Below are 16,624 nucleotides of genomic sequence, written 5' to 3' on the forward strand. Positions count from 1 at the left end.
CGCAGTAAGGAGTGCGCACTTTACGAAGATGGGAACACAAAGCAGAACTGATGACGGAAACAGCGGCGCCGGTGTCAATCAATGCGTCTACAATGCTGCCTTCAACATTAACAGCTAACAAGTTCGACGGCAGCGTAGGAGGAATTGAAGGGTGGGCGAGTGGTGCAGCTTTACCTCCGGAAACTGCACAATTTAGTTTTCCGTATTGCGACCAGGTGCCTGAGAGGCTGGACGTAGAGGCGATGAAGAGCGCCGGAACGGTGACGGGGAGTGGCGGCGCGACGAGCGGACAATCGGCGAGCGGTCGGGAGAGGTCGATGGAGAGAAGAAGCGGGAAGGACCATTGGGGTGAAATGTTGGCCAATAAGGAAACAATGAGTATGTGTCGTCGTGATGAGGAGTATTGGAGGCAAAAGTAGGGCGGTAACCACACGATGAGTAGGTTTCGTCGTTGCGAACGGGACCAAACTGGTTACGCTTGTCACGCTGACGCCGACGACAAACGTGGGCAACATGTCCACGAATTCCGCAGTAGTAGCAGATAGGGCGAGGATGATGGAGCGGATGAGAGAGCGCAGGTCCACATCAGTTGAAAGGCGGGGGTCCCAGGCGTCTTGCAAGCGGAGGGATTGGAGGTCGTCAAGACGGTGACATGTGGTGCGGATATCGTTGACTGAGGTAGGGTTTTGGCCAGCCAGCGTGGTAAAAGCAAAGGAGCCGATGCCTTTAAGAATGTGACGGACCCGATCGTACACGGACATGGCACTGTTGACACATCGACACAGGCTCAAGACATCTTCAATGTAAGACGTGTAAGATTCGCCGGGCAGCTGGGCACGCGCATCTAACTTTTGTTTGTAGATGGCCGGGCTGGCACCAACAGTGCCAAAAATTTGCCACATTAGTCCACATCAGTTGAAAGACGGGGGTCCCAGGCGTCTTGCAAGCGGAGGGATTGGAGGTCGTCAAGACGGTGACATGTGGTGCAGATATCGTTGACTGAGGTAGGGTTTTGGCCAGCCAGCATGGTAAAAGCAAAGGAGCCGATGCCTTAAAGAATGTGACGGACCCGATCGTACTCGGACATGGCACTGTTGACACATCGACACAGGCTCAAGACATCTTCAATGTAAGACGTGTAAGATTCGCCGGGCAGCTGGGCACGCGCATCCAACTTTTGTTTGTAGATGGCCGGGCTGGCACCAACAGTGCCAAAAATTTGCCGAAGCTGCGATGTAAAGTGGGTCCAGTCCGGGATGGTATCTTTATGGTTGACGAAACAAGTCTTAGCCACGGTGGTTAAATAGAATGGCACATGGAGAAGCTTCATGGCAGAGTCCCAGCGATTGTAGGCACTGACCTGATTGTACTGATCGAGCCAGTCCTCGACGTCACCACCACGGAGACCCGCAAATGTAGGAGGCTCGCGCTGAAGGGTCGTGACGGTCCATGTCGGGTGTCCAGGTGACAGAGGAGCAGCGGGGGCGTTGGAGTCAGGGTGGCGGGCGGAGGGATCAGCAGGTAGGGGTAGCACACCTGCTGAGGCACCGGCAAGGCCTGTGGAAGCGTCACGGTGTTGTTGGTCGACGGTTTCCATCTTCGGAGATGGTCCGACTAGGTGACGACCGGAACGGAGCTGCAGTGTGGCGACGGAGAGGACGCGGGATCTAGAGCAGCCTCCACCACTTGTGAGACTGTGGACCAAGCGAGCTCTTTATTCCCGCTGGCAAATATGGCGGCCACTCCTCAAAAAACGAAGATGCGAGATGATGAGGAATATTCACAGATGAAGACGAGGGTCACGCACTGTGCTCACAGTATATTTTTGTCAAAGGCTGATGTATATACCGTAGTTGTTCTAGTTTTTGGAGTTGCACTTTCAAATCCCTAAAGTGGCCAAGATGAAACTGCTTGCTTCCCCATGCCACAGCAGTTTGAATGGGTGGTTCTTGTATATATATTAGTGAAGTGCTTTGACCTATAAAAATTTTCAATTAGCTTGCACTCGCAAAGCCCTGCCTATACTGCACACTGCTTGCCAACCATTGGCAGACAGTTCCCAAAGATTAGTGTTTGCTGGACAGCACTAACAGCATGCTCCAATATGAAGTTTATTTTAAGTTCTTTGGCTAAAGGAAAGCGAAATCTGTTCGTGTCGGGTGTCCAGGTGACAGAGGAGCAGTGGGGGCGTTGGAGTCAGGGTGGCGGGCGGAGGGATCAGCAGGTAGGGGTAGCACACCTGCTGAGGCACCGGCAAGGCCTGTGGAAGCGTCACGGTGTTGTTGGTCGACGGTTTCCATCTTCGGAGATGGTCCGACTAGGTGACGACCGGAACGGAGCTGCAGTGTGGCGACGGAGAGGACGCGGGATCTAGAGCAGCCTCCACCACTTGTGAGACTGTGGACCAAGCGAGCTCTTTATTCCCGCTGGCAAATATGGCGGCCACTCCTCAAAAAACGAAGATGCGAGATGATGAGGAATATTCACAGATGAAGACGAGGGTCACGCACTGTGCTCACAGTATATTTTTGTCAAAGGCTGATGTATATACCGTAGTTGTTCTAGTTTTTGGAGTTGCACTTTCAAATCCCTAAAGTGGCCAAGATGAAACTGCTTGCTTCCCCATGCCACAGCAGTTTGAATGGGTGGTTCTTGTATATATTAGTGAAGTGCTTTGACCTATAAAAATTTTCAATTAGCTTGCACTCGCAAAGCCCTGCCTATACTGCACACTGCTTGCCAACCATTGGCAGACAGTTCCCAAAGATTAGTGTTTGCTGGACAGCACTAACAGCATGCTCCAATATGAAGTTTATTTTAAGTTCTTTGGCTAAAGGAAAGCGAAATCTGTTCTGCACAACAGTGAAGCTTGCTTCATCGTTGCGTATCCATGAATTGATAGTAGCTAATGGCACAATAGTAACGTGCAGGCAGTCTGCCTCTTGCCTATTTAGTTCAGCTAAGCAGCAACAGCTGTGGTACCAAGGTTTTTGGGCTGAAAATTGAAATTTCAATTTTATTGCACTCATTCCCACCACACAAACTATGTCATTCTGTTTTCAAAAGTGCATCTTCAAATTTGTGTTTTATGTACACAAAGGCCAGACACTCCAGTCATTAACTCCTGGAAAATGACAGCCAAGTAATTTTGTGAAGTATCGAAGATTTAAGTTATTGTGATGCGATCCTCTCATCTCTCCTGGTGGGAATATAATTCATAGCTTTGGGTCTGAGTGAATTCTTTTTTTCTTGAAGTGGAATCTATCTTTTTTTTTTGGTCAGCTTAACATGTGGCAGCCTTGCCAGAAAACTAGCTAATTTTTATGTCTTATTTCTATTTTAAGCCTCAAAAGCTTGGTTCCATTTGGGTAAGAATACATCACCTTTTTCTAGCCGACTATGCTGATCTCTGCAAGCTGCAGATGCAAAAGAGATGCGTTTAAGCAGGAAATACCTATAAAAGACTCCTGCTGTGCCGATTGACAACTCTTAATGACTAAAGCACTAAAGAAAAAACAGCCTTGGGCATATGACTGAGGTGCGATACCATTTAGGTGCAACTCATGGCTATTAGTAATCAGATGTCTTACTCATATGAGCTATAATAAACCTGCATTAATGAATTTAAACAAAATTCCACAACAGGACTTCCCATCTTGCCACTGATCAAGCAGCCATTTTACTACAAATGCAAGCAACTTCACCAAACCTGTTATTAGCTGGACCAAGTTCCAGGACCAAGACTGAGGTAGTTTACCTCGCCAAGGATCGGGCATTGCCCATTGCAGTTCTCCGTGGTTCTTATACAATGATGTTTATTATGCAAGAACATATAAAACACAACACCAAAGACAAGCCAAAAGTGTAATGGAAAGGTTTTGCTTTATTTACAAAACTGGCCTACAACAGAAATACTGGCCCATCAAGTGATATGCTCATCATCTCTTAAAACGATTACAGGCATTAAAAACACAAACGTATTGTGTGTCCACATGTGACAAACAAGTGACATACATTCGCTCTTCCCCAATAAAGTGTGCACTGGATACGAGAAAGAGGCTTAAACTGCACCCTGAAACTGAAATGTTTCTGTCATCTAGGGTAGGCGCTATTTGGATGTTGCATCCCGTGACTCAACAACTTGCCAGCCTTGTCGTCTTCCTATGTGGGAATGCAAAATGCATTTGATGAATTGCATTCACCGGATACATCATTTAGCAACACTTCCAATCTCAGTGCACTGATTGCTGTTCCTTGCACCACGCCAAAGAATTTTCTAACATTTTTCCAACACTTCCTCTCTGTGCAGCTGTGAGGTGCAAAGATTCCACAACAGGGAATAGTTTCACAGACGTGATTTCAATGCTGCAAGAAGTGGCTATCGCAGTGAATAAACTAAACATTTTCTTCCGTAAATATGCTGGACACACTTAATGTTTGAATATAAAAACCAGGCATAGACAACCAGCCTCAGTTCGCATTACTTGATAAATATGAAATCGGTGATACAACATTGAGTATTTCGTGCAATAGAAAATAACATTTAGGTTCGGGTAAATCTGCACTACAGTTCCAAACTTCCCAGGGTTTGACTGCAGTTGCAACTTCCCTCCTGGACAGCACAGATAAGACACCACAACTTGCCAAATATGTAGGGTAAAAAGCTCCAGCAGAGGCATATTAAATGTGCAGACTGTAACCAACTGTTTGCCCATTAAGACTATACACCATATAGTAACTGTAGCGGCATTAAAACGCGCCAAACTGGCTACGGGTCAAGTCAGAATTACAGCAACACGGAGCACTTGCAATTTTTCAGATTCCTCTGTATATGTTCTCTCTCTCTATAGTTCCCAGTTTTTATGACATGTATGCATCAAATTCCAAGTTGCTTCCTCACTGTTAAGGACGTAACCACACCTTGAAACACAACAAGCCTCAAATCTAGTTAAGTCAGATGTGCTTCTCCAGATCGCAAAGACACTACAAACCAAAGCACTCCTTTCTAGCAAAACCAATGATATATGCCACGAAAGCATAAAAGTGATCTCGTCTCTTAGGCGACCCTACAGCCATGAAAAATTACAAACAACTGGAACAAATGCCAGGTAGGAAGGGGGAACGAGAAAGATGGTCACACCTACTTTAGCACAGCCTATCCATGCGTAACACTGGATAGGCTGCCACAACAGTGCTTCAATACGTGTGCCCACAAGGATCAGAACACCCAGTCTGATGGGCTCAGAAATAGACTGGAGAAAGGGAAAAGCACACACTTAGATGGCATGGGCTGCAAGTCTCTGACTAGTGCACTGTTCATGGATGAATGGTTTCCTTTATAGAACGTTACCTCAACTTTAGCCTGTTACCTTTCGCCACAACTTCGAGCCAAGTCACCGTACTGCATGGCGCAGTGGTTATGGTGCTTGGCTGCTGACCTGTGATACGCGGGTTCTATCCCAGCCACAGCAGTCGCACTTCGATGGAGGTGAAATGTTCGAGTCCCATGTACTATGTGATGTCAGTGCACATTAAAGAACCCCAGGTGGTCGAAATTATCCGGAACCCTCCACTACGGCGTCCCTCATAGCCCGAGTCACTTTGGGACATTACACCTCAATAACAATCAACTCAACCAACAACATCTGGCTGGGCTCTGGCATGTCCGAGTTTGGGTACATGCACAAGCCAGAACGCAGACTTTCTTTTGTGCTGAGAAGGGTCAAAATCAATAGGGCACAGAACGCCGCAACAGGGTCGCAATGATCATATTTTCAAGTAGCACTGACTCCTTTGCCACCTTTCCCATTTCACTCAGAAATTCTCAAGCTTCATCCTAAAATCCTCAGTCCAAGCAAGCAGCAGCAAGAACACAGTCTAGCTTAAGCCTGGGAAGTGGATACCAAATGTTAACTTTAGACCTAATGAACTAAGGAGTGTGGGCACTGTGAAGTAGAAAGCTGGCACACAGAAGCATCGAAGAGAGGAGACTTTAAAAAAAACAGTATCGATGGAGCAAACACGAGCAGTTCTTTCTTGGCAGACACCATAGGCTTTGTTGGTGTCACACCTTGAAAATTTAAAAGTTGCAACTAAAATGAAAACTGGAATAATTTCATGGAAAAAAAAAGTTTGCACGCCCATGTAGCTTCAAGTACCGTAAAAACCGGAATATAGGTCGAACTTTTTTTCAAAAAACCATGGTGAAAAGTTGACCCCCGTCTTATATACCGGTCATTGGCGGAAAAAATACGGAAGTCTTGCAACAATGGGTGGCTGAAGTCAGCAGCCTCCATCACCATCGCCATCAGCAGCAGTGCCGCCATTTTGCGTTTCAGTAGATGCAAAGCGGAAGCTAACGGCAATTTACCGTCGCCTTCAAGAAAAACACGATTGAGTACGAGTAAGCTCACGGGAACCTGGCGGCACAGCGCGAATTTGGAGTATCCGAAAAGAGCATTTAGTACTGGCGGAGGCAGAAGCTGCGTATTACAACTTGCAGCAACCAGAAGAAAACATCATTTCGTTGGCAGACCGTAGTGTATAGAGAATAGGAAGGAAACGTTGCGCTGCGAGCAAGATCGCTGCCTGTGACTGCCGAATGCATCCGCGTGAAAGCGGCAGAGATCGCGCGTGCCTCTAGACTCACGAGGGCGCAATTCAAAGGCTCGCCATTCTGGTTGCGGCGATTCATGAAGAGGAGGGCTTTGCTCTACGGCGCCGTACTTGCCTGTGCCAGAAACAAACACGCGGGCCGATTGGTGCGTGATATTGTTAAAAAATTTGCCGGGTGTATATACAAGCAGCATTTAAATGAAATTAAATACTGTCACCATTGTGCAACCTCTCGAGTCGCATTTGTTTCAAAGTAAGGATGTCTTTCGGTACTTTTCCCATTGAAAAAGATCTTTTTCATTTTTAGAATAGGTTAGTTAGGGGGTCGACCTATATTCCGGTCCGACCTATAGTCCAGTTTTTACGGTACATGCCAAATGCTTATCAAGAGTTTGCTATACTTTCATTATCAGTGAGAAATATGCAGAAAAATGGTGTTACAGTATCTGACACACCACATTCAAGCACAGGTAAGAACTGTAAATGTCAAAAGATGTGCTTAGTTACATATAACACTACAATACATTATTGTCCGCAATGCCTATCCCCTAGCAGCTGTATGTCAAAGGTGCAAGGTGTTAGTCAAAGCCTAACCATACCCTTGAAGATGAGATCGCTTGGCTGGCTTGCATATCAATCATGAAAAAAAGAGAAAATCAGGGGGGGGCTTGCTAAAACTTTATTGAAAAAGTTACTGCACTGAAATTTGAGTCATGCAGGCTTAGAACTACGTGGGTACAAAAAACCTGAAGGCTGAATTCAAATGAAAGCTGCTTAAACACACAAGCCTTGCAGTTTAACTCAAAGCTTTGTGTAAAGTTATGTTTACATAATTTTAAAAATGCAAGTGCCAACAACTGACAGTAAGAAGCTCAAACATTTGCCATAGGAGTCCCTGAGAGAGCACTGCCGTCCCTCAATAATCTCACTGCTACCTATCATTGCCAGGTGTATACTTTTCAACATACACCGCACAAATAAACCTGTTCAATGAAGCCCTGAATTCAAATATGCAAGTGAAATCCAGAACACAGTAATTCAAGATTTTACTTTCGTTATTCCCACTGCTTTTATTGCGGAAGTAAATGCTCTCAACACGAGCGGAAGACATACGTACGACATAAAGCAACAGGTATGTACATTCACACCATTCACTGACATTAAACTTTTCAATCTTTACATCACCATTTTTTGAAGGAGACACCTTCTGCTCTGCTTTCACTACAGATTACGAAAAGATGTGTCCGACGCCGTGAAATCACAACACGCATTACTTTATTTCTCACAAGTGCAATGTAACAAACTTCCCTTCTTTAAGTGCAGCTCAGTCAATGCAGAAATAAAATCTATAAGTACTATATGATAAAATCGCAGCATGGGTGTAATCCGTCACCTTTGCATGATCTATATACGAAGGAACAAACGTTATGCGGACAGATGGTTATCAAATTTCCTCCTTGGGTGTTCTTCACGGCGAAAGCTGTGCCTAACACGCAGAGATTAGACTGTTGACAAATCAAGTACAAATGGCCAACCTCTACACCACAACACAATGTACTACGCCAGTTCAGAAGCTAAACAGGATGTGCTACACCAAACTATCTTGCACAAACGTGACTTACAGGCAACATCCATTTATCTGATACAGCAAGAACGGTTTGACTTATGCCTCTGCTTCACACATCTAGCCACATGTGCCACTGTTCGGCACCTAGCATGGTACATCATCGGTTTCATGAGTCACACGCATACTGTGCTACCCACAAAATGCCGTCGTCTACTTCAAGAAAACAACGATGAAATGCGGAGTAATAATTTGAAGCCGCAAAAGAGATGCCAATGCAGTTCAGCAACAAAGGGATTTTGGTTCTGCGTGTCGAAAACCAAAAGCTGAACAGTGTGCATTACTCAGTCGAGAGACCAGGGCGTGAAGTGGTCTTCAATGTGGGTCTCGAGGTAGGTGCTGGGCAGGGTGGCATCGAACAGGCAGTTGCAGACGGGGCAGGGCTGCTGCTGATGCACGTCTCTCAGGTGCTGCTCCAAGTCTGGCACCACTTCGGTGCACAGGACGCAGGCATGCCCGGTCTTCGAAACAGGCCTTGGGGGGGAAAGGAAGGTCAAGGCGGTACAGGAAGGCAATTAGCTTACACCTACAATTATCCTGATCAGAATGCAGTATAAAGCAGGGGTTTGTCATTTGACCAACGCTGTTCCCACTTCGAGTTATTGATCTATTCGCTCCCGCCCTACCATATGCTAGCTGCCCCGGTTAGCTCAGCTTGTAGAGCAACTGCCCTGACGAAGCGGTGGTCCCGGATTCGAACCCTGGACCAGGATGAATTTTAAACATGAAGTTTCTGTAAGCTGCATAGCTTTCTGTTGTAGCCGTATGGCTGTGCTCAGGTAGATGCCAATGAGTAACTATGCCCTCATTATAAAGCAGGAGTTCTTAACCCTTCCAGGTGGCATATCTTGTTTCCATCGAAAAGAAATATTTTTTGCCCCCAAGTACCGTAAAAACCGGAATATAGGTCGAACTTTTTTTCAAAAAACCATGGTGAAAAGTCGACCCCCGTCTTATATACCGGTCATTGGCGGAAAAAATACGGAAGTCTTGCAACAATGGGTGGCTGAAGTCAGCAGCCTCCATCACCATCGCCATCAGCAGCAGTGCCGCCATTTTGCGTTTCAGTAGATGCAAAGCGGAAGCTAACGGCAATTTACCGTCGCCTTCAAGAAAAACACGATTGAGTACGAGTAAGCTCACGGGAACCTGGCGGCACAGCGCGAATTTGGAGTATCCGAAAAGAGCATTTAGTACTGGCGGAGGCAGAAGCTGCGTATTACAACTTGCAGCAACCAGAAGAAAACATTTCGTGGGCAGACTGTGAAGGAAACGTTGCGCTGCGAGCAAGATTGCTGCCTGTGACTACCGAATGCATCCGCGTGAAAGCGGCAGAGATCGCGCGTGCCTCTAGACTCACGAGGGCGCAATTCAAAGGCTCGCCATTCTGGTTGCGGCGATTCATGAAGAGGAGGGCTTTGCTCTACGGCGCCGTACTTGCCTGTGCCAGAAACAAAGACGCGGGCCGATTGGTGCGTGATATTGTTAAAAAATTTGCCGGGTGTACATACAAGCAGCATTTAAATGAAATTAAATACTGTCACCATTGTGCAACCTCTCGAGTCGCATTTGTTTCAAAGTAAGGATGTCTTTCGGTACTTTTCCCATTGAAAAAGATCTTTTTCATTTTTAGAATTGGTTAGTTAGGGGGTCGACCTATATTCCGGTCCGACCTATAGTCCGGTTTTTACGGTAGTATATTTGAGCCTCAGGAAAGATCACTTCTTAGTTTTCCAGTGCAATATACCAGCGAGAAATTTTTAGCTGGGATGTGCAAAATTTCGTACAAAGTGTCATAGCCTGAGTCGCTTTGGGATGTTAAATCCCCATATACCATATAAAGTGTTATAACTGTTGGCAAAAGTATCATTGAAATGCCAGGGTTTGTCAAGTAAGCACTCAAGGAACTGTGGAGTCGCTTTCTGCTTTGAAGGTGAACATTATGCTCAGAACCGAAATGAAATTGATGTTATTACTCGTAGGCAAAATCCGTCTGCACAACAATGGCAGACCACGTGCTATCCAGCTCACTGTTTCTTGAAATATTATTGCCTGTGTTTGCTGTATGGCATAAAAGACCACATTATATGCGACATGAAGGATACTAAAATCCACGTTGAACAAAGAAGTCCCCACCACACGCAAGTCACTCCTAGAAAAAAACTGCGAGTTCGCTTTATACACAATTGTGTACAAAGCACCTTAAAGGGTTAAGCTGTACTCCGAGGAACCTTTCAATTCAATGGACCAATTTTTGGGCTCTCCCAAGTATCGAAATCCATGCATGCCCCAGTGCTCCCCTTTCCTTTCACAGACTTTATTTCTGGGACTGATCATACTGCAATTGCTTACCGTGGACTGTTTCGCTCTACAGCCAGTCAGAGGCAATTAAATGCACGCATGTCAAGCAGGAAGAGACAAAAGCCAAGACACACTGGGTTACTTTTGAAAGCCACTGCGGTTCTCTAATGCTTAAACAACCCCTGATCTAAAGGGATGTTGAGCGCAAGTTGAAGTTGGCCTCCTACACTGATGTATTACTACGTTCCAATGTCACAGTGGCTACTATGAAGAAAGCTAGAAAAGAGTGGAATTTACCAAGAGATTTCCGCAAGTAGACTGCAGTGACATGGCACAAGACTTTTTGTTGCATAGGGCAGAAAACAAAAAATTACGGTGAGGTAACGCTTGCATCATAACCGCTAGTCATCTTTATAACCCAAAGAAGATGAAACCAAAAAACTAAACAGAGAAAATTAAACAGCAAATTCACGACACTTCACATCGTCATGAAAGTCGCAAGGTTTAAGCTAGAGTAGGGCGGAAAAAAACACTCCGACTCCAAATTTTTCGGCAATTAAAGTATATTTTACCACTTTGCTGGACTTGTTTTTCCGCCTTTGCTGAACAAAAGTCAAGCGAGTACCGAAAGACCCAGCAATCAGATTTTAGAAACAACAAAAACCTGACAAGAGCCACCCTCACAGTTGCTTTAACTATTTAAGGCAATTTGTACAGAATTGTGTAAGAAGCAAATTCTGAGCTTTTTCTGAGAATGTGCAGCACCTAGCAGTGATTTCTTTTTTTCATATGAATTTAGCATTGTTCATATCGCAAACAGGTTTGTTTTTTATGCCATATAGTGAAAGCAGTAAATAATATTTCATGAAACAGTGTGCTGGGTAGCCCGTCATTTGCCATTTTTATGCAGGCAGATTTTGCCACTAGTAATAGGTATCATCATTTTTTTTGCACTTTCAAGTGCGACGTGCACCTTTGAAACAAACTGATTCCATTATTCTAATGGTGTTTGCCTGTAAAGTCCTGGCATTTCGATGTTGCTATTTCTATCAATTAAGACACTAAAAATTTTATGTATGTCTAAAAAAACTAACCACTGGTATTTTGAGCAAGAAAATTAAACTGTCTTTCTTCAGGCCTGATTGTAATATTAGGTGGAAAAAAAATATGTTTTCGATGTCAACAAAAAAATGGCGCCTGAAGAACAACAGCAACTTTATGAATCATCAACTACAGTAAGCATAACCTAGACCAAGCATTGTGAAGAATAAGAAAGTGACACAGTGTTACTGACAGCCACCTTAAGAAAGTAAAAACATGCTTTACCTCTTAAAAATCTGATTATGTAATACCCATTCATTAGAACAACTAGCTGCTGAATGCACATTAAAAGTTTCAAACTGAAAGGCTCAGAGCATCAGACGCAAACCAGGCCCTCCCACTGAGGCAATCTTTGAAACAGTATTTTTGGGGCTCCAATAATTTGGACCCCTGCGATATTTCAGACATTGTTGCAGAACGTAAACATAATCATAACCAATATTTCAAACTAAAGCGGGCATCTCTGTTGCAGTCAAGTTGAATTGCCAACGCTAAGGAATGAGACATTCTGAGCTCAATATGCAGATGAACCAGCTTGGATAGGCATGGCAATTGCTGAGCCTCATTGCTGCCACTTGAGGCAACAGGGAACACTACTCTTCTTTTTGAGGACCCTTGCACCGTGGCCACGTCTAGCGACAGCACCAGAAAAACCAGCCTATGAATATCAGAATGCGATCACGTTGATGACGTTAAACCAAGAGCGCCCGTCGTGCCATCGAGGCAAGAAATGAATGGGGTCTCACATATCCCCTCTCTCCGTGCCTCTCTTGGCCCACACAACTATTGTCCTGCAAATGGACTCTATCCTTGTCTCGTGCAGCACGCGCCTGCCGAAATTGCATGGAGCTTGTTTCTGTAAAACAGTGGCGAGGAGCATGCATTGTACTGTGATGGTGCAGAATCGCTCATGGTTTATAGCCCGCATAACCAACACGCCATGTAAACGGTATCGATAGCATGTGGTGTGACAAAGACGCATGCGATCCGGACACAACGAAAACATGACCCTGGTTCAAATGCAAGCTGATATTATCCCTCGTGGACACCACAAGGCAGAAGGCAAATTAACTATATTTTTCAAGCAGCACGGATTTTTCGGGCTGTTCAATTATTCAAACGATCTTTCGAGTCCCGCCAAGTCCGAAAAATCGGCCATCAACTGCAGCTGTGCAAGCTCTTTCCACCACATTCTGAACAAAACAGGTGAGATACCGAAAATCCTCGACATGGAAGCTTATTCTGGATCGCTCTCAGATTTATGGCAACTGCTTGCAGGCCATTGGCCCTACACATTGAAGTTTACATAGTTGGATTCAGTACCTGATCCTGCTCTTTTCTGCGCTTCGTTATAAGTATTAAAAATACTTCTCAATGTAAAGCTACATTCTCGGAAATTGCCCTGCTTGGTGCCCCTTTTGACAGACCTATATACACCTGTATATCTGGTGGATCATACAAATCTCATGGGGTGACGAAAAATTTTCGTACCTCCGAAGCTTGTATCATCCAATTTGAACAGAATTCGTATGCAAAATTTATCCAGACCTGTTTTCGGCTGAGAGCGTTTACCTATGGTCACACACCACCGCCGACTCACGACGTCAGCGTTGTGCTGGTTGTGCGCCACCGCTCATTGCTTGACTGGCGGTCGTGGCGATGTATGGGCCGCGTGCCACCGCCCACTACTTGCTATGCGCACCGCTCGACTGGGAATCCCGGCGTTGGAGATGTACGGGCAGCAAGTACTTGGTACTCAAGGATGCGGCCTCGGCTCGTGCGTTTGTATCATCCCGCAGTGGGGTGGGGGGCTAACATCCGAATTTCTGCCAACTGCACACAATGCACTCTGGCCACGGCATTTTCTAAATTCGTATGATTCTGAAATTCGTATCAACCGGCATCGTATCATCGACTTTCTACTGTAGTACCTTTCAGATTGAAACCAATTATTTGGTCGATAATGAAGTGACCAAGCCCATCATGTAGTTCAGTGCACGTTTTATATTGGTAAAACATAAAAAGGTGACTCACTCGGAAGCAGTGGTCAAAGTAGACTCTCCGCTTGCTTCAGGCATCTCAATGGCTACGAAGTGACCATCATGCTCAGCAGCTTCTGCCTCTCCTAGAATTTCAACATGAAAAAAGAACAGGAGGTCAAAGGAAGGGCTAAAAAAGCTAGCAATCAACTCTTAAACGCCAGGCCAACTCCTGACATTGCTAATGTGACCTAGACAGCCTCAACAATGGTCCAATGTTGATCGGTGTTGCAGTACTATAGGGTTTAGTTTCACTGCTTGTCAAAACCAGCACAGGTGGCACTTGTATGCATTTCCTGCTCAAAGGCACGCTAATCATGCTTAAGGGTCAGTTGACAAGCTACGCTAATTTCTCAGCCAAGCACAAATAAATGACTAGCTTGACTAAAATCGACAAATGCGAATAGTGAGAGAAACAATTCAGACCAATCAGCGCCATACCAGGCCTCGCTAGGGATGCCGTTGCAGTGTCAGCCTCCACTTGCGCTGCGCTGTCCGCCGTCGTCGTCGATTCTGTCTGCGCAGCCGTGTCTTTCAAGCACGCATCCCTGCCGAACCCCTGCGGTGGCGGAGCACTCGGCAGGTTCCAGCCCTGCCTGCACTGCGCTGCATATCGGCTGCCCCTGGACAAAGGTGACCTTCGCCAAGCGGTAGGAGCAACAGCAACCTTGCGTGACTTGATGCACGTGGGAACCACCAGGGCCGCGGCAGTTGTCTTGGGCCGGGCACGGCCATGATAGGACGCATCCGACGTGCAGGCAGTCCCCACCGTGGCAGGACACTCCTGGCAGGCAGCCGTGTCAGAAAAGTTGGGCTGGAACTGCCATGACAAGTCGACCAGCAGTGCTGAGGGATGCCCGACCGCCACCTCCTTCAGCTGTAAAGCGAGAAGAGTCACCTTGATTGCTACGAATGGACTGTGACTCAAGACATACCATACTCCATCTCACAAGTCATTTGCAGCGCTGTGGAGATGCGCGCTGTATAAATGTGCTCCTCCATGCCTCTCATCCCACAACTGGAGGTTCCATCACTGAGAAGGAAAGACTACCAGTGCCCAACTGCTGTGCACAGGAGACTCAGCCAACTTAGCGGACGCCATGGTTATGAACGGCGATGCGCCACCTCGCAGTAAGCCTCCGTAGTGCTGTGTTCGGGCGGTCTTTCTCTGCTAATTTAACCAGTGAATGAAATGCTCGCTGTACTTTCAAAACATCGTCCTGAACTACCTTTTCAATTACTGCAATAATTGTTTTAATGATAGTCACAACACTGCTCAAATATTTCGAGGGGCTATTTGTTGTCTCCCTTGGCCCTGACTGGACAAAACAGCACTACCTTTCACAGTGCTGCAAACGACTTGTGAGGTTTTCATACAAGCACAGATGCAGACAACTCCGAAATTTATGCAAATAGCAAAGGCACTGAAATTTCAAGTTTTCCCACGTGCAACCACACAGCAAGTTAGGAATATGAGGAATAGCATTAGCATTAGGAATAGCATTAGGGAGAGCACTGCACTAGAAACCTTTATGCTTCAGTGAGTTTTGTCACATAAAAAAAAAAAGGTGACACCAAAAATTGACAAACAGCATACAACACTACAGAACACAACATCAGCACCACTTCAGTGCCAAATGCAGCCATTATATTCCCCATTCACAGTGCTTGAGCAATGAAAGTTCAGTTGCACTGAAGAGAAAACACGGGCGATATTAGCAGTGCCCTTACCTCTGCAATACCTGGCACGCTGGCTGAAACTTTCTTCGGTGCAAGTGTCCCAGGGCTGACCATCCTAGCCAAGGACATCAATTCTGGAAGAAAGCATAAACACCCAAAGTCAACCACAGGTCACTTCCATAGGAAACTTGATTGAAGAATGTTTAGGAGGAGCCACCTCTGCCTCAAACTAAACAGCAAAAGAAGTGTCAAGACTCGGTAAAACTTTTCGAAGAATAAATGCACTGCACCTTTAGCAGTGTGTAGTACACTGACCACTTGGCAGTTTGTGAACTTCAGACAGGTGCCTTATTCTGAAGCAATGAAAGGAAGAGAGGCCCGGTTTTGGGTTCTTCCCAAATTAGCCCGAAAGGCTTATTTCCTGGGCCAGAACATGTACAATTACGCCTTAGGGTCTACAGTTTTTTTTTTTTATGCACCCACACATTTGCCAGGCCAGAAGGTGTTATGCACACTAAAAAAATTTAAATGCACACGAATGGCAGCACTGGAGCAACAGCCAAGGGCCCAGAAGGCAGGCTATAGCTGTGTGGTGTACGAGAATTTTGGAGTCAGGTTTGGAACAAACAGTGGCATTCGACAACTTTGCGAACATTTAAAAGCTGTATTACAGATGGCGACAGCCCATCTGGATTGGCGACGGCGACAGAAAGTCTCGCCTGCTGGCAACCAACACTTCTGCCTCTTCGGGATGGTTCCGAGCCACGCGATAGAGGTCATTCCGCGGTTATCTTCCCCAATGGTCGTGGCTATGTTGGGGGAACAATGGGGCCTCGTTTCCGGTAGACAGTGTGGGAGTACGGCGATGGGCTAGCGGTCATCGTCCGCAAATCTTCGCAAGCATCTCAATGGACGAAACGACCCCTTTCACTTCTCGACCCGACCATGCGATCTTGTCCGGCGCTTTGGCTGACATCTAAAGAACAGGTGTAAGCAGCGCGTGGGAACTTTCGGCTGGCCAGAGAACATCAACCTCCGCAGTCGACGTGGACCCGACGGCATCCTTCCCTCTCTCGGGCTCGACATGTGACACGGGCGTGTCCCTATGTGCGGTGGTGCGAGATTGTGCATGAGAATGCAAGTTTCAGGCCACTCCCGCCCCGTCAACAGCGTCCTCAACCTAGGGAATTTAGGGACGAAGAACTGTATAAAACTCGACAGCGAGTGCAGTGAAAATCATCCTCCATTGTGATCATTACTCCTG

General features: G+C 46.1%; 1 protein-coding gene across 5 annotated transcripts in view; it reads right to left on the minus strand.

Moving 5' to 3' along the window:
• Positions 1 to 3,863: 3,863 nt before the first annotated feature.
• The window catches only part of LOC144094050 (uncharacterized), a 30,820-nt gene continuing 18,059 nt past the window's right edge, over positions 3,864 to 16,624 (minus strand). For all 5 annotated transcript variants that reach the window (XM_077627909.1, XM_077627910.1, XM_077627908.1 and 2 more), the window contains exons 11-14: positions 15,412 to 15,494; positions 14,122 to 14,557; positions 13,676 to 13,766; positions 3,864 to 8,713 (exon numbers count right to left, since the gene is read on the minus strand). In XM_077627909.1, coding sequence (XP_077484035.1) covers positions 8,524 to 8,713; positions 13,676 to 13,766; positions 14,122 to 14,557; positions 15,412 to 15,494 — 800 coding nt within the window. In that variant the 3' untranslated portion in view covers positions 3,864 to 8,523. The remainder of the gene's footprint in view (positions 8,714 to 13,675; positions 13,767 to 14,121; positions 14,558 to 15,411; positions 15,495 to 16,624) is intronic.

This window comes from Amblyomma americanum, chromosome 6 (genome assembly GCF_052857255.1).
Source record: "Amblyomma americanum isolate KBUSLIRL-KWMA chromosome 6, ASM5285725v1, whole genome shotgun sequence".
Lineage (NCBI taxonomy): Eukaryota > Metazoa > Arthropoda > Arachnida > Ixodida > Ixodidae > Amblyomma > Amblyomma americanum.